The sequence below is a fragment of the Miniopterus schreibersii genome, assembly GCF_964146895.1.
Source record: "Miniopterus schreibersii genome assembly, chromosome: 4".
In the NCBI taxonomy this organism is placed as follows: domain Eukaryota; kingdom Metazoa; phylum Chordata; class Mammalia; order Chiroptera; family Miniopteridae; genus Miniopterus; species Miniopterus schreibersii.
The window spans coordinates 40,055,798-40,081,866 of NC_138105.1; the positions used below are offsets into that span (position 1 = coordinate 40,055,798).

The 26,069-nt window shown below is 38.7% G+C and overlaps 1 protein-coding gene across 4 annotated transcripts in view; it reads right to left on the reverse strand.

The window, feature by feature from the left end:
- Positions 1-26,069, reverse strand: part of INPP4B (inositol polyphosphate-4-phosphatase type II B) — a 528,611-nt gene that overhangs the window by 146,558 nt on the left and 355,984 nt on the right. For all 4 annotated transcript variants that reach the window (XM_081135695.1, XM_081135696.1, XM_081135693.1 and 1 more), the window contains 2 exons: positions 10,064-10,175; positions 810-882 (listed from right to left, as the gene is read on the reverse strand). In XM_081135695.1, the coding sequence (XP_080991821.1) occupies positions 810-882; positions 10,064-10,175 (185 nt within the window). The remainder of the gene's footprint in view (positions 1-809; positions 883-10,063; positions 10,176-26,069) is intronic.

Genomic DNA, 26,069 nt, shown 5'->3' on the forward strand with positions numbered 1-26,069 from the left:
ATTATGAGTAAAGTCCTTGGGATCAAAACCAGCCTTAAATTCTGAACCTGCTATTTGCTAAGTAGGTGACCTTGACCAATTGCCTCATCTGTCACATGGGGATAATGATAGTGCCTTCTTCATAGCACACATCAAATGTCAGAAATCAAGGGAAGATAGGTACATAAGGCATTGAGCCTATTGCCTGTCATTGTAATAGCCATTATTTACTATCATTATTATTATTGTTGGTATCATAATTTACATTATTATTCAAATATCAGTTCTCTGATTTACATATACATTTTATCACACATTTAAAACTACCATATGTCTCAGTTTTATTCACAAGCTCATAATTTAGCACATTGTTTAGTGCCTTATTGAAATTCAAATATATTCCTATAAGTAATACAGTACCCACATACACACCCAAGAATGTACAGACACATGCATGAATTTTTCCCACCAGATCCATATATCTATTGTTTTAGCAACTTTATTCTGAGTTCTACAATTAGAAAGTCAAACTAAATAAGAGCTTCACATTTCTATTACTTACTCTGTCTTCCCATGTGTCTTATTTCAGAGAATATAAAATCTAATAGCTAACAGAAATTTGTCATTTAGACAAAGTATTTATATACCATTCTTGTGGAATTGTCAAGTTTACCCCCACACTGCTAGCTCCCCACGATTACCAATTCAATGACTAATTTTTCACAAATGAGTTTGTGAGAATGCTGCCCAGGCTCAGGGTTGATTCCACAGGAAATTAAAATTTTTGTTCATATGAAACTAATGCAAGTTTCTAGAACAGAGGTACATACCTGCATTCAAAAAAGGTAAGTTGTCTTTTCCGCTCACACTGTCTGGGGCTGAACATTCACATACCAGTGCACACTAGGAAAGAACAAAAGAAAAAAAGAAAAGAAAACATGTTGGAAAGTAATAAAATAAGAAAATTATTTTGTTTGCAGAATATGAGGCTGTGCACATGGTTTCAAAAAATTCTGAACAAGACATTTTTGTAAAACTACTTTCAGCTTTATCTTTACCATGAAGCTTGCTTAACTTGTGATTATCTACATATAATATGATTTTGTTATATAATCACAGAGTACATTTCGGTTTTAGTTAACGACAACTTAGAAAAGAAAGTAAAAAATGCGAAAGATTGTCCCCAAATGTTCCTACTACAGCTAATCATATTTGACAAGCTGAAGGATTTTGTCTTTCTGACAGCTGGGATGATTTCAAATTACTGAAAAGCAAATGATTTTCTATATTTCAAGTAAAGCCAACTTTAAATAAAAACAAAATATGTTGTGGCATCGAATTACAAAGGAAAAAGGAGAGGTCTGTCTCCAGCAAAACGATGCAAACACTTGCTCATACAGGATGAAGACAATTTACAAGTAAGCTGACCCAGAGGTGATAAGGTCATGACCCCTGCAGAGCAATGCTTCTCTGGACACAAGAGAGGAGACATCCAGAGGAGTGCATGGCCATGTTTCTGGTGAGTAAACCTCCAGTGGGAGACACTATCCCAGACAATCTATTAGTGAGCATGGGACTCTCCTTTGGCTTCCCATGAAGCTGTAACTAATAGAGGAAGCAAAACTCTTCTGGCCCAGGAAGGTTGACAAGAGATCTATTTTCACACAAACATCCGTGTTTGTTTCTTGAAATGAGTTTCCTTCTATCTCTAGCCAAAAAAAAAAAAAAAAGGCCATGGGAAGGAAAAGAATGGATTTTCAGAGGAAATATGTCAAACATGAACAAATAAATGCAGATAAAAAGAAAATAAACAGAAAGCCCACAAGTTCTTCTGGTGTTAAATTCTATGGGAAACAGCCACCCTTCTGGGCCCGGCAGCTTTGCTCAGGAGGCTCCATGGGCCCAGACGGCCCTCCCCAGGAGAGGGCAGCAGAATTGCTTGAGCTGGCTCCTGTTCCCCAACCAGCCTGTCTCCCGCCACTCCTCCTTCCAGGCACTGGCCCCCTTTGTGAATCATGGTCACTGAGATGGCTGTTAATGATGGATTATGTATACACGTGTCCTTCAAGCATTTCGAGATGTTAATTTGATCCTTGATTTAAATGTTATTTTCTGTATTCATATAGCCCACTACTTATTCTTCTATCATAACATTCATCACACTGCTCAGAAAATTCTTTGATGGGAAAAAATGTGCTTTCATTTTTTTTTTAAATTTATATATTTTTAATCCTCACCTGAGGACACACTTTCTTTGTATTAATTGATTTGCGAGAGAGAGAGGAAAGGAGAAAGAGAGAGAAACGTCGATGTGAGAGACAAACGACAATTGGTTGCCTCGAGTATGCACCCCAATGGGGGATCAAACCCACAACCTGGGCATGAGCCCTGACCTGGAATCAAACCTGCCACCTTTTGGTTGCAGGTTTGATTCCCGGTCAGGGAATGAGGCTCCAACCAACTGAGCCACACCAGCCAGGGCATGCTTTCATAATTTCTTTAGTGTTTATATTGAGGTCCCAGTTTATCCAAAGAATGAATAACTGCAGTCAGCTCTTAACATTTGATGTTCTCTAAATCTTTTTCCTGACCAACTGGAATTCAGAGGGGACCCCTTCTTTCAATCCACAGCAATCTTGGAAACACACTTCCTAAACCACTAGAGCAATGTGCAGCGATGCTCGAGCATCCTCAAAATTCTTCATTTCTTCTATTTCCAATATTTCCTCCACTCCTTTCAGCCTATATTTGGGCTGTTAAAATAATCTTTCATAAACACTGGATTCAGCATATCAATGTTCTGTTCTGGAACGTACAATGGTTACTTACTGCCCAAGCAAATTCTCATTCTCAGACTGCATACCCTTTCCCGATAATAACTGACATCCTTCCACATAATAACTAGGTGTATAACTATAGGCCATGTTCCTTTCCAAAAGAAGATCATCTACAATGTAGCTTAAAGGAGCAGCTTAGATTAAACCCTTTTTGTGAAGAAGCCCCTTATTCACAGGGATCAGGCCATAATCCTGGGAGAAGGCTTCCTTACATGGAGGCAACCCTGCCTCTGTGTAATCAAAGACAGCTGTCTGTTTCCTAACCAAGGCCTGCAGTATTTAACAAACAGATGCAGAACTATGACTTTCATACATCCATAATCCCCATCCACACTGGAAGGCAGATGCTTAGGACAGTTTTAACCTAACAGCATTCTAATTTTGCAACTTTTGTATTGTACTTGAAAGCTCTACTCTTCAAAATGATCTCAAGATTTAAATCTATGAAACACAAACAGAAAATATCCAGTAAATATTTACTAAATGAATTGGTATTTTCATATTTGGACTTGGTAATTATTTTCTTCAATTGTTCCCTGAGTGTCTCCTGTCTCTATTTAGGTTGACTGTTTTTTGAAACCTAACCATACTTCTTATTTTATTAACCTGTTTTTTTATTTTATTTTATTTTACTTTTTTAAAATATTTATTTTATTTATTTCATTTTATTACATTTGACCCTAGAATCATTTTTACACAGTGCTAGATGTCACAGAGAATGCAAGGATTAAAGAAGAAAATGTGGAATCTGTGCTTAAGGAGGCTTAAGCTCTATATACTGTTGATTGCTATCACGATGGTGGATATTTGCAGCTACACTTATATGGTGTGTGCTCTCAGTGTAATGACTTCACATTTGTGGCTCTGAGCAGCAATAACAAACATTGCACGCTTTCTGTACCACACACAGCACCATATGCCTACTGATGTTGATTAATACTGTAAAAAGTGTCATTTAATGGTGACTGTGGCCAAGGAGAAGAAACAAGATATGTAAAATCTTTGAAGCTTAATGATTTTAATATCAACTAACATATCAATTGGCCATGCACTGGGCTAGAAAATTAGCCAAACTGTAAGAACAATGATCACAAAGCTCTGTAGGAATCCATCCAAGACCAACACTTCTTGGCAAAGCACTTTCATATCCGTTAGTTTATTCCTTAAATCATGGTTCTTTGCCTTCAGTCTAGAATCTCCTGGAAGTCCCTGATAATGTTTGTCTTTGCACCCTCTGTAGCATCTAGCAAGGGTGAAGATGAAATTATTTTCATAGTAATACTAAAACATTATTTGTCTGTTTGCCTCTCTTTCTCTTACAAGCATAGAATGAAATTTTCTAGAAGCTATAGGACATAATCATTGGACAGCCAATGGTACGTGTGCTTGTGTACTCTTCTAGTTTAAATATCTCTTGTTGGAATTTCTAATATGATAAATGTCTATAGATATAATCCAAATAAGTAAAGCCTTTAGTACAGCAAATATCAATAGGTAAAATCTACATAAATATAAATTTTATCTACATAAATATAAAAGTATAAAATATGAGAATTTCTATGCTTTTGTAACCTCATTCAGCCTCACGTTTAAATACCATCCGAATGCCATCTGGTGATTCACACATATGTGATTCTAGCTTGGGTACCTCACCTGAATGCCAGACTCAAACCTCCAACTGCTCACGTGCTTCTAAACTTTGAAGTCTAAGGAATTTCAAACGTCACATCTCAAAATATCCTGTCCTCCCCAACCTGCTTCTCTGTTTTCTCCATCACAACAAATACTAATTTTAGTCTTTGCCTGTCCTTTGCACCTGGAGCCTGGCCAGGTTCTACTTTCTCCATCGATCCTGCCTTCATCCGACTCATCATCATTTCTACCCTGACCCCTGCAGTCACGGAGCTGCATTCTCCTGTCCTTGCCTCTTTTCAGGCCATTATCAGCACAGCAGTCTGATGAATTAAACATGAATCACGTCATTTCATATCTCAAAAGCCCTCACATGTCTTTCCATGACCCTCAGAGCTAATGGTGTACACGGGACTGCCCAGGCCGCCTTCCCTGCCCCACCCTCCCACTCCCCTCCTTGACCCCTCAGTTCCAGTGCCATTGGCTTCCTTGCTGCTCCTTCAACACAACAGGTGTGCAGCCACCTCACAGCCTTTGCTCTTGCTAGTCACGCTGCCCAGAATTCTTCTTCCTCTCAGATATCCACATGTTTTGCTCCCTTTTACATTTCAGCTCAAATGTCACAATACCAGTGAATCTTCCCTTGACCGTCACGTATAAAATAGCCATAGCCCAGCACTCCCTTGTCCTTGAACCCTGTCTTAATATTTCCTATAGCATATAGCACCAGCTGACCAACAATACTTTTTGTAATTGTTTACTTCCCTGGAAGGCAGCATCTGTGTCTATTTTGTTCATTGCTAAATGCCCAGAGTCTAGCGGAATGCCTGAAACATAGAAGGCAGTGCTGTTTGATGAATGAATAATGAATATTATATGCCTGCAAATTATCCTATAAGGTAAGTAAGGCCAGTTATGTTATTCTCAACTTTATATTTTGGGGAAAACAAATAGATGAAACCTTCTGAGACTGGTCCTTAGCTACCCAAGGACTCCACTTTTTCCCTGACCACGGCTGATAAAAGTCCACTTAAAACACCACTTCAAAATATGGGGGCAACATAACCTGAGAAAGGCTGTTGATCATCAAAATACTACTTAGGTTAGGTTCATAGTCAAAAGGAGATGTATTCTGACTCCACTAATACCATCTTTGCCACTGTCATAAATAAGTAAGGCACTTTCCTTCCTTTTGTAGAAGTTACCACCACTTTGATCTGTGCCACATTCAGGTATAATCTAGGCACTAAATAACAGGGGAGACAGGGCAGGAGCTGAGCTGAACTCAGATCCCACAGAGCCCCACTGGAGGATGCTGTCTGACACCCTCCCCCGCGACGAGACGCACGAGCATCCCTGCGGGAAAGGGGCGGCCTGCGGCTGTCTCACTTGGCCCGTGGCTGTGACTCACAGGGGTTTTCTCATCTATCACCTGATATGATGATTGTACTTCTTGGTTCTCCTTCCCTAGCAGCATTCGTTTTTTTCTTGACTACTTACTTCAAGGTTGTTTCTAAAAACTGTCTTCTTTTTTCCTTCACAATCCTACATTCTTCACTACACCCTTACTCTGGTCTTTATTTATTGATTGGTTTGTACAGCATTAGATGCAAAGAAATACTTTCCCTTCTAGGATACAATTTTGGATTTTATGTCTTCATTGTAAGTTGATTTCATTTATGCATTCACTCGTTTTCCCTGTGTCTGGCTCTGCTCTAGACACAAGGGATAATGGAGAAAACAAAATAGACAAGCGTCTTTCCCTCATGAAGTTTCATTCTAGTGAGGGAGAGGGACAATAGATGTGATGAATAAATAAAATCGATAGGCCGCTGGACAGTGATAAGTGCTAAGGACAGAAATGATGCAGAGACGGGGAAAGGAAGTTTTGGGGAGGCATTGTAATTTTAGATACGGTGGCAGAGAAGGCTTCAGGGAGAAGGTGACACTTTCATAAAGACCAGAAGTAAGTGAGGGAGGGAGTGATCACACAGTTTCCTGGAGTAAAGGCTTCAAAGGTAGATTGGAGAGTTAAGTGCAAGGACCTGAGCCAGAAATGTACCTGAAACGTTCAACAACCAGCAAACAAGACAACGGGGCTGGGCTGAAGTGAGCAGAAAAGAGGAATAGAAGATGGAGCAAAGGAAGCGAGGGGGCGACAGCACTTGTAAGGCTTTGCCAGGTCACCGGAAGGCTTTGGGTTTATACTTTCTGGGAGTTAAGGAGACACTGGAGGAATGACATGCTCTGTTACATTTTAGTAAGTGTTCTGCTGAGAACAGACTATGGGGGGCAGTGTTGAGAAGAGGAAGGGAATCAGGGGGACCTAAGAGACTACTGTAAAAATGTAGGTGACAGTCAATGATGGTAACAGTGAAAGGGTCAGGAGTCCTTGGATTCTGGATTCATTTAGAAGTCAGAATCAACAGGATTTGCTGACATATTGACTGTGAATATGAGAGAAAGAAAGGAGTCAGAAATAACTCCAATTTTTTTTTTAACTTTGGACACCTAACGCATTATTTCACATAATATATTGACTTTGTAAAAGGGCAATGTTAGTGTTTCTTGGTAAAATTTCTTTCTACTGGTATGTGATATTAACAGTCTTCTATTTCTGTGTCTGCATATATCAAATAAAAGTTTGAACCAGTATAATATGGTGAATGACCCTCTGCTCTGTCTTCCCTGAATGAGAAATATACAGGGTGGGGCAAACGCAGGTTTACAGTTGTGAGTACGTGAAACACAGAATTTATTCTTGCATTATTATTTATTAATTATTGTATTACTTTCCATGCAAACAACTGTAAACTTACTTTTTCCCCACCCTGTAAAATAATAATATGATTTGAGGAAACAAGTATATAAATGTATGTGAGAGGAGAAAGTTTGGATTTTTTTAGATTTTATTCCATGCTCCTAAGGCTATGTAAGATTCGAAAGTAAAATGCAGTGTTCTGTATCAGAGATGTTCTGTATCAGAGATGAACTGAACTGTGTTCCTTAAAATTCATAGGTTGAAACCCAAACACCCAATGTGACTGTATTTGGAGAAAGGACCTTTATGGAGGTAATTAGGGTTAAATGAGGTCATAAGGATGGGGCCCGAATCTGATAGGTCTGGTGTCCTACACGAAAAGACACCAGAGAGCTCTATCTCTCCATCTCTCTCTCTCTTTCTCTCTCTCCAAATCTCTCTTACTCTCTGTGCACATATACTGAGGAAAAGCCACGTGAGGGCCCAGCAAGAAGCCTGCAAGCCAGGAAGAGGGCTACTGCTAAGAACAGAATCATTTTGATCTGGGACTTCTTAATTCTCCAGAACTGTGAGAAAATAAATTTCTGTTGTTTAAGCCGCTCAGTCTATGATATTTTATTATGTCACATGAGTTGATTAATACAAGTATTAATCTTCCATCTGCTTCAATATACACGAGAGATGACGTGTCATTTCCCCACATGACTATGGGTCTAAATGTAGTTCCACTTCTTTCTCCCTCATTGATGCAAACCAGTGAAAGGAATGTTATTTTAGGGATTTCCTTTCTTTCAATGACTTTGTCTTTTCATATGTTTGCCATTCACTAACTTCAGGACTTAAATCTCCATTAGTAACAAACTGTGTTAATACACCACTGGTTTTGATTTAGTGACTCTGCAAAAGGGTCTCTGTGTTAGCATTTCTAACACCCAAGATGATCCTGACCATGCCTTGAAAACACTGAGATAAAGTTATTTCCACATAATTCTTCAAATGCCATGCAGAGGCGACTTACTCTATGTTCTCCATTCAATCACAAATATTCCCAGGGGCTGCCAACAGAGTTTATAGCAACTTTATTAAAAAAAAAAAATTGCAAAAGATCAAGGTTTATTAAAAATCCAGACAGGATGAAGGTAAGGCCAACAAAGCTCGGGGTGTTTATCATTTTTGTCACCTGTGACTCGTACAGTTTGTGCTGACACTGCCACCTCCTATTTCTAGAACAGCTCAGTTAAGTCTCTTTTAAGTTCACATGACTAAATCCAAAAAATAAAGTAGGACTTGGGAGGGGCATACTCCTGCATGTCAAGTTCCCCAGTTATGAGGAGAGCGTGATTCAATTTTCTCGACCTCACAACAGCAACACAGTCAAGGAGTCAAGGGGTGGATGAGTTTTGAGGATGAGAGGCAGCTAGTAATAGATTCAGAGGCAGGAAAAGTGGCCCAACTTTGAAATGGGACATGTGTCTTCTCTTGGTCTGGCTCATGGCCACAGGTCCAGGCACCATTATCTGCCTATTTCTGCTCTCAGTCCCCACTTACCCTCCGAATCCTCCCTCCTTAACTTTGATACAAGCGTCCACGTGGTGGTGACTAAGATGGGTCTTATATAGAACTCCAAAGGACACAAGGACCGAATAAAGGGGCCTAGTCCCCAAACGGGTCTTGTGTACACAAACCCATAGAGGATCTGCTACGAAACTTCACCAGGACCCTGACATTTGGAAGCCACCTGATTCAAACTCCAAGCCTCCTTGGAATATTTTCGTGATCTGGGATATGCTCCAAGGAAGAGCAGGGGAACAGAGAGGAACAAGGCTTAGCTTATCCTGGGGCGTGAATAATACATTTTTGAAAAGCAGCCTTATGTTTCGTCAAGTTAATGATTTGTTAAGTGTTACATAAACACCGTCTCCCATGTGGATGTTTCCTTACCACCAAAATTCAAATGTTCCCAGAGAAGAGACACTAAGCTAGAAATTAAGTCAGAATGAGCCTTGTCATTAAAAAATGCTCATTTATGAAAAGTTAGGAATTATAGTGTATACACAAACTCATTTTCCTAAAAAGAACTATTAGCAGATTTTAAGTCTGTCCCCTGCGCCTCAGTAAAATAGGCAATTGCATTCCTAAGACAGGAATTTAGGCTAATACTTGATATCAAGCTTCTCTCTCTTGGAGAAAAGGTAGAAAGAAAGTAAAACTCCTGGCCACATCTTGATAGGCATGGGGGCCTCTATCCTGGGCTCCCACACTTCACCTCCCGCTGGTATGGCTCCTCCAGAGCCGTCCCTCCCCTGATGCTAGTTCCCGCTTCTCTCTCTGCAGCTTCCTAAGGCGCAGTGTTATTAAACCTGCCGCCTTCACATAAAAATGAAATCGAAGTTCAAGCTGCATCTTTTCCCAAAGAGGGTCTTGAGAGTAGGGAAGTGGTTACTTTTGGCAGTAGTCCTCCAGGAATTTTCTGGGCATGTCATGAAGGGTTAATGAGGGCAGAATGCAAGAGAGAGCAACACTTTTGTTCCAGTGGAGGAGAGGGAGCCTGGACACGGGGCCAGCGGAGGAGAGGGAGCCTGGACACGGGGCCAGCGGAGGAGAGGGAGCCTGGACACGGGGCCAGCGGAGGAGAGGGAGGTGTGGTTGGCGCCAGGCTTTGCACAGCTCCACGCAAACAGCCCCCCGTTCAGGGGAGGGACTGCACCCCTGGTACTCCAACTCCAGAGCTGATTTCTCACTTAGCTCTTGAATAATGAGATTTCATACCCCACAGAGGTGTTGGTGATTCAGACATCTGGCAAAGATGATCATTTCTAAGTTAATTTGTGCAACGAGCTGGCTGAGACCCTACCTTTTGTCCCTGCACATCTGTCGTGATGTGGTCGGTGTCCCCATCCTCGATCTCCCCCATCTTCACAACGCTGACTTCTATGGTGCCAACAACTTTGCCACCATCTGAAGTTCTGCAACCAAAAATAAATGACACAAAAATGTAAGAATTTTCTCTCTCCTTCAATTACAGTAGTCCCCCCTCCCCATCCACGGTTTCAGTTACCCGTTATCAACTGTGGTCCAGAAATATAAAATTAAAAATCCCAGAAATAAACAGTTCGTAAGTTTTAAAAATGCACGCTGTTCTGAGTAGCAAGATGGTCTTGCAGAGCCCTCCTCCATCCTGCCCGGGGCATGAATTATCCCTTTGTCCAGCATCTCCATGTGGTGTATACAATACAGTAAGTTATTTTGAAAGAGAAAAACCACATTCATGTAACTTTTACTACAATATATTGTTATAATTGTTCTGTTTTATTTTAAGTGTTGTTCATCTCTTACTGTGCCTAATTTACAAATTAAACTTTATCATAACTGTGTATGTACAGGAAAAAACAGAGTACCTTATAGACAGGGCAGAGTACTGTCCGCAGTGTCAGGCATCCACTGGGGGCCTTAAAATGTATCCCCCATGGATAAGGGAGGGCTATGTCCAAACAACATGTCTGTTTCTGAAAACCACTAACACCGCTATTTACTTCATTGGTTTTAATTAAACAAATCTGCTTTAAACACATCAAAGCATGTTAATGCTGGTGTTGTTTTTAATTTCAAAAGAAAATGAACCATGTAAGTGCATGTACTGTCAAAAATGATGTCATGAAGGTGAAGCGCCTCCAGGCTGCAGGGGTGGCCTCGAGTATCATGGGTCGGGGCCCTCTTTGGCAGCCTCCACATCTCTGCAACATCATGAACCATAGCCCCTCTAAACCAATTACATGGGATATTGTGTACATCTATTACAGAAAATGCGGCTGAATAAAACAGAAGAGACAATAAACATCCTTATGTTCCTCTATGACCAGGCCATTGGCTGCAAAACTTGATTTTGTATCTTTTCTCTAATATCATTTATCTTTCTAAGAGACCAGGTAAAGAAGATTCGTAGCAAATATAAGAAAGTTAAGGTACATGCAGAACAGAAATTAATCATAGAGGTCATTTAGTACAATCTATTACTTTTTCAGATAAAAACACAACAACTGAGACCCAAAATGATGGGAAGACTTGCCCAAGGTAACAAAGTGGCAAAACTGAAAACCCAGGTTTCTATCTTTTTCAAGTCTGTTGGTCACTGAACAACTCTTCTCTATTTAAAGATGATAACTTTATTATTAAGATTTTCATCATCATTATTGTCTTCAACATACACATTTTATGCTTGACAATAATGAAGGCTAAGAATAAAATGAAAAAACACCATCTTTTAAGATTCTCTAATTTCTTTCTCTGGACAAAAAAATATACAGAATAACAGAATAAATGATACCATCAAACCACGGAAATACGGTCACACGTAATGGATATTTCTCCCTTTAACCTTTTTTGAAAATAGGTAGCAAGTCACCCTGTAATTAGAACATGTTGCTATAACTTCTGTCTAAGACTAATTGACAAACAGCAGTGAGACGGACGGCACTCGGTTTTCTTTATTTAGTCATGTTCTTTTCTGAAATTTGTTTTTAACTTTAATCTGAATATCAACACTGTCATTCTTTCAACCAACTCCTTCTAAATGCCACTGCTTTATTGTTAGAGGTGTCAGAAAAGAGGAATGGGAAAATTAGTATAAGTTAAGTAACAATTATGTTACTACATCCTGAATTAGGCTTTTGAGAAAACTGAAATAGAAAATTCTGGTGAATATACATAGCTAATGTTCTATAATAAATATTATGTACATAAAAAGTTATTTACTTGTTAAATAGCATGTTAAGATTTCTTACTAAAGTATAAAATGCTTCTTGGCAATTTTTAAATCAGTGTAAGTCATAACATTGACGCAATTACTTGAAATTAACATAGAAAACTTAATCATTCATCATAAAGAAGATGTGTGCATGGATGACAGTATAATCTGTGATTTCATGAAAAAAGATATTAGCTTCAATTCTGGGTGGTTATAAATAATTCATTAGGCCACTTCCCAGTTGAAAATGACATAATAACTTGTCATAAGTTATGATGTGACATAGCTCTGTACAATTTTTCAGTACCTGCTAGTTCAATAGTCTATTAATAAGAATCCTCATTGGTACCCATAATTTTTTTCCTAAAAGATTTGCAGACATGTTTCCCTAACCTGATCATTCTTAACAATTAAACATACCTGATTCTTCTCATAAGAACTGTTTAAAAATTTGAGCAAACTGAGGTAGCTTAATGCAAAACCTATATGTAACATTCTAAATGTTTTCCTTGCACTAACCAAGTAATACACATAATGATTTGAAACACAAGGTAGACTTTCCACAGCCTATCCCAGGACTGGGTAATAAACTGGTTAAAAGTGTAAACGGAGGAATCTGAGTTATCTGCTAGCTGCACGACCATGGACAAGGAACTTCGCTATATGAAACTTCCTTTGTAGAATGGAGATGGTGCTAACTTCGCTGTAAGGATTCCATTAAGTGACATGGTTTGTGTAAAGTGCTCAGCACAAGGCCTTATATAAGGTAAGTGCCCCTTCCTTGTCCCCCACCTCTCCATCCTAGCTGTAGAAGTCGTGGCAGCCACAGAATTATTATTGTCATTAATGCATTATATTATATTTAATTTGATTCTCTCCAGAAATATTTTACTAAAATAGGCATCAAAGATTATAGGAAAAGATTATAGCATCTTGTGCCATGTGTATTTCAACAGTGATTAAGTACTCACTAGAGATAGAAAGCCTTAGTAATAAAAGATGATGTTCTGAAGCTTACATTCCTAATAGTGCAGAGAGCACAGGCTTATAAATAATTACAATGACAGCAAGCATTTCAAAGAGCCTAAGCAGATGACTGAGCAATGCATTGTGGGAGTGAGCTTCTGAATCATAGTTCTATCTGTCCCCCTTTAAAAAAGTATGGGGTGATTTTTTTCAATAATTTTTATGTCTTTGGTTTTCTTTTTATCTCCTAAGGATTCCAGTTATTCCGAGCTAACTCAAAGCAAGGAGCTTGGTTAATCTAGTGATAGTAGAGGGATTCTAGAATCAATATTTCCCCCAAAACCATTTTGGATAGAACACTCTAAGTACCCTAAAGCGTGCCTTTTCATCTGAGATTTGTGGGAGACAGAGTGGGGAATTCAGGTTATAAACTATAAAACGAAAGCCAAGGTACCCAAAGCATGGTTCACCTCGCCAATGATCTGGTATCTAAATGCACAGCAGTTTCTTATCCATTCGGTACCCATTTACCACACCCAGAGTATGGATAGTCAATGCTCTCTCCAAGCAGGAGAGTCATGATTGAAATATCTATTCCCTGTCTCCAAAGGCTGTCTCAAAGATCATTTTGTAGAAATTTAGAAAAAAATACTTTCTTAAACTCTTAATTATGCTTTCACCCCATCAGACTTGGGAGGCTAGTAAGGACTGCTTAGCCATTATTCATTGCAGAAATTCTACTAAATTTTATGTAATGGAAATTCATCATATCTGTAGGAAAGAAATATGAAGAGAGTTCTGGACGTGGAGTCAAGAAACCCAAGCAGTACTGCCAGCTCAGCTGCCAGCTAGCTATGTGGTGAAGGACGTGTCACTTCAATTCTCTGGATTTTTTTTTTTTTTTTGGATTTTTTAAAAAAATATATCTTTATTGATTTCAGAGAGAGGAAAGGAGAGGGAGAGAGAGGCAGAAACATCAATGATGAGAGTCATTGATCGAGCCCGCAACCCAGGCATGTGCCCTGACCGGGAACAGAACCCCGATCTCCTGGATCCTAGGTCAAAGCTCAACTGCTGAGCCACACCCAGCCGGGCAATTCTCTGGATTTTAATCTCCTTTACTGCAAAGCAAAGAGTCAGTTTCTAATAGCTGTTCTATTATATCAGCAGTCAAACCCCATGCACTAATCACTCCTACGATTCCATGATATCATTCTATCATAGGTACCATAGGCCATCATAGGCTGGTACAACCTTAGAAAAAATCTCATATATATTCTAACCTCTCATGATCACTCCCACCTTCCCGTCCAACCTTCTCTCAAAACAAACAAAATGCACACTAAACCTGGGAAGAAACTCAAAAGTTATAGTCCAATAAAAGTATTTGTGTGTGTGTATACACATACACATACACATACACATACACATACACATACACATACATATACACAGCTGGCATTATGGCAATGCAGCTTGGTATTTTTACAGGATACAAATTTGACTGAACCAAGAAATACTTTCTAAAAATTTATGTGGCAATAAGAACAGGCTACAGTAATAACTATCTTAATCTATGTGAAGGGAAAAAAAATCTATGCCATTTCAAACAGCCTATTCAGGTCATTACCACTAGTTAATGCAGAGAGATGTAAGAGAAATAAAAGATGTATAGTTCATGGCCACTGTAATATTTTGATCACAACATCGAGTTCCCATTTCCTTCAGCAGATAACACTTAAATATTTAACCATGCCAACAAGATGAAAGACAAAGAAGAGGGAAATCTCAACAACACAAATCTATACTCCCTTCTCACTTAAGTTTCAGCATGCATAATACATTCGTGATTAAGGTTCTTTAAAATCTACTTTTAAAATAACTCCCCTAATGTTTCCTAATGACACACTCAATTTCCTATGCTGAAGCATACAAACATTTTTAGAAGACTGAAGAAAAGGGGATGGGAGACAGTCTTCTAGTAAAGGACAATTTCATCACATTCTTCCTCTAAATGTCCTCACCAACCCACTATACCATTCTTAGTAGAATGAAAAGAAAAATTAAACCTACCACTGGAAATGTTAAATAGTAACATGTAAATAACTACCCTACTTTAGAAACGCCACAGAGATACAAACCAACAAATGACTCTGTAAATATCCAGGGAAAAACCATCATTAGCACTGTCAGTCTTTGTGAATATGAAGTAAGCCTGGTGCTATGCACAGGAATCGTCAGCTGCCAGACATGCCTTGCATTTAAAACAGCTAGACATATAACTGGGAAATGAAGATCTCACCTGGACAGGAAAATAAACAAAGGCCATAAGTAAACAGAGCTGGTGAGAGTGAGTGCCCCCTGAAGATCTTCCAGGTGAATACATTTACCTGGCAATGCTAGATTTACTTAGGGCTCACAAAAGTGAGTGTTCTATTAAAATATGTATAACTAAACATACCTCTAATCTGGCTGAAATTCATAAATGGAAGAAGCTGTATAATACTTTCAAACTAGAGCTCAAAACTTGTTAGTAGTTCTTACTATTAGAACTTTCACACTAAGGTTTAGTCCTTGTATGTTTCCTCTTTTCTCATTATAAGCTGGCCTTCAGAAATCCCATCCATTATTATGGGACTCAACTATCTCTCCTATGAGACTCTACTACAATTCTACATGCCCTACTCTGTCCTGATTTCCTGATTTAGAACTCCAACTTCCTTTTGTCCCAATATCATTTCACATTCTATAAGCTTGAAATCCAACATTTCCTTTCCTCAAACCCCAATTCACATCAACAGTATAGCATTCTCCAAAGACCAAAACCACATAATATTCCACCTCTACTTTTGCTTTGCCCTGCCCCTACCTTCCAAGAAGTCACCCCATCCCATCTATAAAGTTTTTTCCATGTGTTGCTCTTCAGTGGCAACATCCCAATTAGTTTCATCACCCCTGTTATGATACACCTGAAGAACCTACTTCCCATCTTCTGGTGTCTTTCTCTTTTATTCCATCCATGTCAGGTTTTCTTCTTAAAGCCCTGTTGTCACTATTTTATTTCCTTTCCTGTGTTCAAAGTCCTTAGATGTTGCCCAATGCCTACCCAGAAAGTCTGAAGTATAGCCTTTCTTCAAAAGTCTTATATCAGAATTTGTCAAGAGTTATGGACATCTCAGTATCTTTGGTTCAAAACGGTCCATATCACATACAATTAAATAACAGAGTGTGCTTTTAGTGGAAAGTGCAGTGAGCATTCATCAAGTTCTTGGTCATGGTGTTGGCTCTTTGCAGTAAAGAGCTATGTTACTCAGACAACTCAGACTCTATAAAATTTTCCCAGTTACAAATATAAAGATCATAAACCACCCTACTTATCTCCAAAGATTTATGTGACTAAAAATAAAATGTCTTAAATTTAAATATGAAAATGCTTTAGGGTATGGTAACAAGTACTATAGTTACACAGTCTGGGTCATGAAGCTTCTTCAAGAGCACATCACAGGTAGGATGACTATCCATTTTTCAGACTAATTGGCTTGTAGTGTTCTCTCTACTGTTAAAAACCACTAAGTTCCCCCAATAAAATTAGCTAAAGCAAGTCTTTCTTCCCTTGTGACTCTATTTGGAAACTTCTTGTTTCAATGTGAAATACAAACCATCTCCTTGAATGTAAGAAATATATTGCTGCATAACAAATGACCACAAATTCAGTAACCGAAAGTCACACCATTTGTTATCTCACAGGTTGTATAGATCAGATGTCTAGGCCGGGTCCTCTACTCAGGCTCTCACAAGCCTAAAATTTACATGTCAGCTGAGCTGCATTCTCATATGTTGGATCCAGGAAAGAATCCTCTTCCTAGCTCTTTCAAATTGTTGGTAGAATTAATTTCCTTATGGCTGTATAACTGAGATACACCTCTTTTGTTCCTGCTAGTTATCAGCTGAGATGACACTCAGCTCTTAGAGGCCACCCTCAGGTTCTTACCATGTGGTCATCCCTGTAGAAAGCTCACAAGATGGCAGTTTACTTTCTCAAGGCCATCAGGAGAATTTCTCTCTCCAATCTGCTGAGAGGGTGTAAGTCTGATATCTCAGATACCCAGTGAAGAATGTGTTTTAAGAAGGGAGTGATTGACTGGACAAATATGCCAAGAAAGAGGAGCATGGAGAATTTTTCCATTGGACTCAACAATATGGAGGCCATTCATTTTTTATCATGACAAGAGCTATTTAGGTGGAGTAATAGGGATGAAAGCCTGATGAGAATGGGTTCAAAAGACAATCATAGGAGGCAAAATACAGATAGCTCATAAAATGGTTCTTCTATAAAGATCAGTGAAATGGAGCATAAGTTAGAAGGAGATGTGGGAAATTTGGCAGCATTTTTATAATGCCACTAGACATGATCTAGTACAAAGAAAATAATTATGATACAAGAGTAAAAGGGGATAATTGTTGGAGTAATGTCTTGGATAGGTGGGAAAAGATGCAATCTAAAAGACAAGTAGAGGGGTTGACTTTAGACATGAAGCAGAGTTCATCTACAATAACAGACGGAAGGCAAAGTAGATACTGGTAGGTTGGTAAATAAGGCATGGGAAATTGTCAAATTCCTCTTCTAAATGAAACAGAAACCAGAGAAATCTGCTAAGAATGAGGAAGAGGGGAGATATTTGGGAGGTTCTGGGAGCAAGGAGGTGTAAAGTAATGGTGAAGAATGTCTGGAGGGCAAATGGACCAGGGAAATCTAGTAAAACTATAGACTAGTAGTGAGAGCACCCATGAAATTAAGGGTCATGATCCCTAATGGAACCTAGAATCATGGAAGTCGGGTTATCCTAGCCCACTCATCTGCAAACATGCAAGTATGGAGGAGGTGAACAAAGTGTTGGATTTAACCACAGTTTTTGTCATTGTAGCTTTTATTTTTATTTCATCCATCCATCTTTTGCTTAGAAAGTATAATAACAGAAGAGGGGCACAAGCATTGAGGATGTGTGCAAGGGAATTGTTTTGTGATTTCGCAGTGATGGACCATGTAACTTCAACTGGATAAGAAAAATTCTGGATATGAGGAAGAATTTGAAGAGTGAAGATATGACTTTAGGATCAATGAGTTGGTACAGTCAAGGAGCAACTAGGAGGATACTAGAAAGATATGAGATGGAAATCAGAAAATAAGATACTTAAAATTATCCTATTTTTATTATTAGGGTAGAGAGAATCCTGAAAGCCCAATTAACTGAACAGATCACCTACATGGCTATGGAATCACAAGATGTATAAGAGGAGCAGTGCTGAAAAGGGATACAGTGAACTGCAAGTTAAAATCCTTATGAAATGAAGGGAGGTGACATCTCTAGGGTGACATCATCCCAGTAATGTGAGAAATCCAATGGTGTGTCTGAGGTCATGAGCCTCAATCCAGGAGAGTTTTCAGAGGATGCTCATCCTACACCAGGTGTGAAGGGCGCCACTTAGCAGGGCTGTCAGGGAGAGAGAGCCAGCTCCCAGTCAAATAAAGCAAAATGATTGAGGAGAGGGGCTGGGGCTGAGGAGAGACCTCAGGTATCAGAATAGAGTCGGGGACCAGAGGGCACTAGGGCCAGAGTAGCAAGTGGGCAAATGGGGAAAATGATGGACAGCCACGTGGATGAAGAATTTCTGCATGGGGACCCAAGATAAGTAATCATTATTGCCACAATAAGACAGTTTAGCTAGGTAAAATATGCATAGGCAGGCAGGGCAGCACTCATTTTAAAATACTATAAAATCTGAAATTTCCCAATCTTTGATTTTAACTTGTTTTGCTACATCATCTGAACACTGTATTACTAAATTCCCTGGTAATTATTTTAGAGGTCAAAATGTGACTGCTTCACAGTTAAAGCAGTCTAGAGAGAACAATAAAGGTTCCTACAGAAATTTTGTTAAAGGAAGGAAAGTAATTAAAGCAAAGTTCCGGACACACTGCTACATGGAAACGGAATACCGCTTTTATTCATGCCAAACAGAATCTGACGATCAGCGGGGATAAGTCAAATGTCCTGCACGAGTTTTTCACTAAAATGCATGAGAAAGCAATACTTTTTATCCAAAGATCTCCTTTTCAGAGCATTATTTTAAAATTTTTCGTTGTAAGAGAGCATATCTATTAGTAATTAAAGGTATTTATCACATCTCTGAAAAAAATCCATAAAAGCAAAATAAGGGGTTTGGGCACTCAGCAGGCCAAGGTTTACAAAGGAAGTAGAAAGAGTGAAAATTAAGATTCAGGATCAATATTTTCAATGGAAGGGAGATTGCGCTATAACCTCTTGTAAATTTTTGAGAACTAAGCTGAAGTTGGTGTCCCAAATAAAAGTTTCAAACTTTTAGCTTGAAACAACCCTGGATGCAGCTATTTTCACTTTCACTCTAAGGTAAACTCCTGAGAACTCAGCATTAAAATTGAATAAAACTGGAGAATGCTTGAGCAGAAAGTAACGTTAAGTATCATCCAATTCATTTTGTGGAAACTGAGGCCCTGAGAGGTTACATGAAAGGTTCAAGGCTGCCTCACAAGTCACCAGCAGTGCTGGAGTTTGTCCAAGAACAGTAGCAATCAGAAGGCCACATTTGATTTTTTATAAACTTTGTTTCTGAAAACCATAATATGAAATGTTGGCAAGTTATTTATCTATTTACTTTTAGCTTTATCCACTGATTATTAACATGCATGACTCAAACAGAAGGGGAAACTATTGCTCAGAGTGAGTAATCATGAGCTTTTGCAAAATACTACTTGTTCCATTCTCGGCCTCTCCTCTAGCCTTAGAGTTGCCCAGGATTCTATTCTATTCTTCACATTAGTTCCAGAAGAAAACTCTCCTGATACCTGAAAATTCATTAGCCTTCCTTTCTGACTCCATCTCTCTGTACCCTGTAGGGAAGACATTGGGTGGAAAGTCTGAAACACTTTCATTGAGCAATGAACCTGTAGGGTATAAAAAAGGAAAAAGCACCATCCAGGAAATATAAATATTCCTATTATTTATTCACCTTAGCTCTGAAACACAAAGAAAATTGGGCTGCTTCATTTTATGTCCATAACTAGCATTTTTTAAGTCAAAGAATTTATAAAAAACAATCTCAGAAAAAATAATTTCATAAAAAATATTATATAACCAATTACATGCATTTTTATCATCTGCCCCTTGCTGGAGCCTTCATATATCCTTTATTATCTCAATATATTTTTTGAATGAAGTTGGCAGGAGAGATAATGTCATTCAAAGAGTACTTCCTTCAAGGACTAGTGGGGTTTGAGGAAAGCAGAGAAGGCTTGAAAGAAAGAAAGGGGAGTAAACTTTATTTTCTATTAAAATATAAATGAATCCTTTCCTGAAAATCTGGTTTATGAACCCATAATTTAAGTTCATCTCAGTGGTATTATTATCATTAGTGGGCAGATGGGAAATTTCAAGCAAAGTAATTAACTCTTGGTGACAGTAATGGAACTCCAGCTTCCTCCAATATCACAATCACAGGCTTATCCTTAAAGTGCTTTAAAGGCTCTGCCCCTTGGTCATAGAAGCAGTTCATTTCTCCTAGTCCTGGAAAAAAGTCACAATAGCTGGGAAATTTAGTGCTAGTTGGCAGTTTGCAGAGCAAAAAAGCAAACCCAAGAATCCTTAGAAATGGTCTCTCCTATTTACTGTGTAAATCCCTGGAAAATCCTCAATTTGATTCAAGATAAGAGAAAAATAATCCCCACAATACACCATTTCTAAGTTGAGGACTGAAACTTCTAATTCTGCTTTGAATTAGAGGGACTGCATCAATGCTGAGGAAGACAAAAATAAAATACAATTTAAGCTATCTGCCATGTCTTCCATGGATGGAGGAAGATTAAACCAAGTTTATTATGGCACCTTAAGTTTGTTTTTAGCAATATTAAACTTTAATGGAATGTGTTTGTTTACTTTCCAATTTACATATGTGAACATCAGAAAGAAGTAACCTTCAGCATGCATCTACGAGCAAATTTGGTCATTTCACTTGCTGTTGTAATAAATAATGTAATATAGGCCCAGTAGCACTTAGGTCAGCTCCAATTAAACCTGCCTTCAATCATTTCAGTTAATTTTAAAAGCTTTCTATGCCAGATGGTAAAACTGCCCCATAATATAACAAAGTCGTCAGTGCCACACAAAGTTATAAAGAAGAATCCTTTGTTACCTAATATTTTCTATTAAATTCTAATAAGCTGAAGTACATTAATCAGAGGACCCAATGGATCACCCATAATAAGGCCCGACCCAGTGCTAGAAGCATGCTCCCTACCCCCATTGTAACACAGCCTTGAGAAAAATAATTTGCTTATATTGGTGCAAAATGTAATAAAGTAAAGCAAAATAAATTTGCCTACTCTTTCTTCTCTCTTATCACTTTATCTTTGATCCCATCCATCTCTTCTGCCTTCTTAAAATCATTTATCATACTATTTTTTGTGTATTTTCTGTTTCCCTATCTTCCATTCACAAAATAACATACTTCCTTTTCCTGACTCAATTCTTTACGTCACTAAAGTCTTATTGCAAACCATCTCTTGCAGCCACACTTTTGCCACGAGACAGCCATGCTGTGCCACACAACCAGAGGCATCTGTTGGGTTAGGGTTGAAAATCCTGGGATGGAGCACCCCGATAGAGGAAATGCACTGTCCAGAGGCAGGTCACTTTCTATATTTTCTCAGGCAGTGTGGGCAAGAATCTGAATTGCAACACTGACACAGAGACAAACATTGCCGTGCTCTCCGGCTGCCCCAAGTAGAAAATGAACTCAGAAGGAAACACAGGGACTCTGACTCCATGTCTAGAAAGTGCAGGGTGCACATAAGTCACTATAAATGAGGGAGGAAGTGGCCATGAGTGTCGAGAGCAATGTGTGTGGCTATAGATGAGACTGGAAAGCAGCCTTGCTGTCTTGTGTATCCCTACCGAGGTTTTTGCATATGATCATGTTTCTGCTCACTTGGGGCAGGGAGTGGGATGGAAGGAGGAGAGCAGGAAGGAATGTAAAATGTAGAATAGGAAGAGTATGACCAGATAAGGATTTTTAGAAAGGATGAGTTGAAAATGATGGTTCTTAGTTTAACCAAGAAGGAAAAAGCACCAAAAGGCAGAGCTTTCAGGGGCAGAGCTAAGCTCAGTTTGGGATAGTTATATTATTAGGTGATCTGTGAAAATGTGTGTCCACTTAGGGAAGCTTAAAAAATCTGTCAATGAACATAAAAGATAGAGCATGTATTTTGTCCCTCCTTTCCCATACAAAGTTCACAAATTGTTGTCTCTATAGGATATGGCACAAGTAGAATGTAAAATGCCACACAGGTGGCAATGCCTGTGGACTTGTGAGGAGGAATGGGAGAAACAGGGGTGAATCACTGCATGTGGATGGGGCACGGTGTGTGGGAGTGGAAGGGGCAGGTGAAAGAGCGAGTATTCATTTGGGTGAAGACCATGTCCTGCCTACAGACGTGTGTATTAAAGAATGTGCTTATAGTGGGAAAGGGCAGATACATACATACAGTCACTCATGCATGTCTCTGGAAAATAAGTTGTTCTTGTTTTAAAGCAACATTTTCTAAACTACATAGCTGTGTTTCCTGGGACACAGTGTCTGCTAAGCTGGGAATAGGTGTTCCACGAAGAAAGCTTCTTGTTTTCAAATTAGTTTGGGACAAGCTGCAGGTAACACCTGCCCTCTGAGAGTCCCAATGGGCCTCAAGAATTCATGAAGGCTCTGAGTTCTGCAGCAAGGAAACCCACCTCACTGTTTAAAACTATAGTATTTTCAAACTTATTGGACCATAAAACTTCTTCATTCAATAAACATGTACATATAATTCAAAGGATACCAGTGTTTCAAAAAAAACCCTGTTTGGAAACACTGCTATAAATGTGTCCAGAGCACCAGAAACAGGGTGATAATGATAAAAGTGACTTTGGTAAATATGGGCAAACCCAATATAAAATTTTCAGGTCAAACATAATTCCTTGCAGGCCTAATCATTTCTGAAAATTATCGTCAAAGCTAAATTAGCTCTCAAACTTCCGAGGCAGGTAAGTCTTTGTGTGTAGCTATTAACTGGATGTGATTTGCATTTTAAAAGAGAAAATTTCAAGCTTTTTTATACAAATATAGTTGCTATAGAAGTACTCTAGGTATGTAGCCCCTCCAGTGACTGAAAACTCTCCTTTGCAATCTGACAAATACCATGTCTTTTGAATAAAGGAAACTAAGAAAGTGCAAACTAAGAAAGTGCTATTTGGTTTCTGATTAGGAACATAAAGAAAAATTCAGACAACAGTATTTAATTGCAGAGTCATTTAAATGATAAATGAAAGACAGTCTAGTTGAACGAAATAAAAATAATAGCACTGATGATAATAATAATTTTAACAATAGGAAATGAGCATGATGAACACCTTGCTTTGTTTGCATCAGATACCATTTCAGATACACAATGTCAATCTTATCCTCACCTGAAAACACACACACAAACATACACACTGCCTGAAGCTAGAGAACTAGTCAATAAAAGAAAGAAAAATAAAAAATTATAGCTAGCATTTATTGAGCACTTACTATGTGTTGGGCACAATTGTAAACATTAATCATTCATGTGAGCCTACCAGCAACCCTGTGAGGTGAGCACCTCTGTGGTCTGCGTTTCACAGACAGGAAAACAATCTCAGAGCAATCAGCCATCCTGCTGTGCAACAGAAAAGCCCAGATTTGGTTTCTGGGATGTTTCAAAATAATGTGCTCTTCCCACTTTTCTGCTGTCACAATCTGAAAATATCTGTGTACATTGCATTCTCTGATTTTTATGACAAATTAATATAATTTTAACATTTACAACAAAGTGGCTCATGTTAGAGACTTTTGATCATTTTAGGCAATTGTGTCCCTAAAAGACATCATCACAGTTAATTTAATAAAAGAATAAAATCAGTTTCAGAAGCCAATGCCCCTACTTCTGCGCTCCCTTCATTCTCCCAGTCCTGAGAGATGTTACTTGAATTGAATTCTGTGGGCTGTTTTTGATGTACTCAGCAATAAAATGCACCAGTAAACTCTAAAAGCAGTTGACACTCTGTTGCATTTATGAATTTCTGTCCTGATTTCAGTGCTATGTTTCTAAAGTATTAAGTCAGACAAATTTTATTTTTTCCCAACTCTATTGGGATGCTGCCTGTTTCAGCCAACTGCTCTCTCCATATGCCTCTTGCTGGTATCTGCATCCAAGAAGTCAAGTCTCATGTCACAGTGATTAAAGACAGAATTCAGGTTTCAGGTAAGTATCCATTCCTTAGATAATAGAAATGGTATGTCCAGATAAAGGTTAAATTGACTCCTCAGCCAATGACCAGTTTAGAGAATTGTAGATGTCATATCATAAAAAAGAACCTCAACAAACTAAGCAAGCAAACAATACAAGAAGAAAAACAATCTCTATAGAGCCCCTTTCACTAGTGCAAGGAAGTTCCTAGATCATGACTATATTTATTAATTGCCCAGAATAACCCCAGGAGAAAGGTCATTACTACTTCTAATAACAGACATTAAAAAGTAGATATGCCTGGGTGGTGACATAGTTGTTGACAAAGCTGGGACTTGAAACAAAGTCTGTGTGAAAATCTGGTGTTCTATTAATTACATTCATTCCTGAGAATAAAAAAGGAGAAAAGATTTATTGCTGGACAAAATTTCTGCTTTCAAATGTGATCACAGAGACGGGCCTGAGACTTGTTTTACTTAACGCCATGAAGGAGAGCTAGGACGGTGACAAGGTAATAAAACTTAGGATAAAATAGGAATACCTTTCTAACACTGATCTGTTTGAAAGTAGACAAATGCATGGCCTCCTGAGTTTGAATCCCTGCCACTAAATGTGTCCAGGAAGAAGTTGGAGTGCCAAGGTCTCTTTTGGGCTCTAAAATTATGTAGTTCTAAGATTCTAAGCAAAATATCTATTCTCTAGGAAATCCTTGATATCAAGAAGCCTTCTCTCCCAATCCCTGTGGTTCTATCTGGTCCCATCTGTGTGACCTTAGGAATACAGCTGGGGTTCCTCAGCTTGCTTATGGCAGGCAAGGTTATTAGAAGGTCAAATATGATAAACTTGAAATGCTTACCCCTTGTAAAGCTCAAATAGTGTTAGTTACCTCTTCTCGCATGTCTATGAGGTCAGGGTCAGGGTCAGAATCAGAGGAGCCATCCTGGGGAGCTTCCTGTCACAGACACTTGAATCGCACCAAAAGCACAGGGAAGGAAGCGTTCCAGGATGCTAGCGAGGGTCCCCCCTGGACGGGTGTCTGGATCAACCATGAGTGTGCATTTGCTACTGACTTGTCCATGTTCCTGCTTGTTCACGCCCAAAGAAAAATAATGCAGTGTTCTTATGCATACTTTCCAGCTTTCTGATGTGCATTCTTAGTAAATTCTACACAAAAGCATCAGTTAAATTAGCTCTTTACATGTTGTCCACATCCATTGGAGCATTCAATAAAGTCTAATACTATTCTGTTGTATAATTAATCATGAATATGCTATTTTCTCTCAAAGAGGGTTTGTTGGCCACCAGTCAATGTCTACTGCCCTTATTAAATATAGAAAATGTTTTGACATACATAACAATTAGTGCTGTGAAACCATCAGACTTTCTGCTGCACTCCTACATTCTAGTACCTAAAAAAGGTAACTGGAAGGCTTTCAAAGGAGCGTGAAATGTATTCAAAATATAACAATTAAGACGCGTGCATGTGATTTTTAAAAACCATCTCTGAAGTTCAAGTAGCTATCGATAAGAAAAGATGCTGTTACAGAAGTATTCAATCATGCATAGAATTTTAAGGAATATATCTGGTGTTTAAGAAAACTTGCATAACCTTCATTTGCGCAGGAAAAGAGTAGGAGGGGGAGATGAAAACTGTAAGTGTAATTCTGTTTGAATAGAAAGAGAATTTATCATTTAAAACTGTATTGTCAGTCTGTGGCCAGGGTGGGTCTCAGGTTACTGTGGGGGTTCAAACATGCTCATGGGGTCCTAAAAACAAACTTATTCTGATGCGCTGCCCTGGGCTTCTAGGGCACA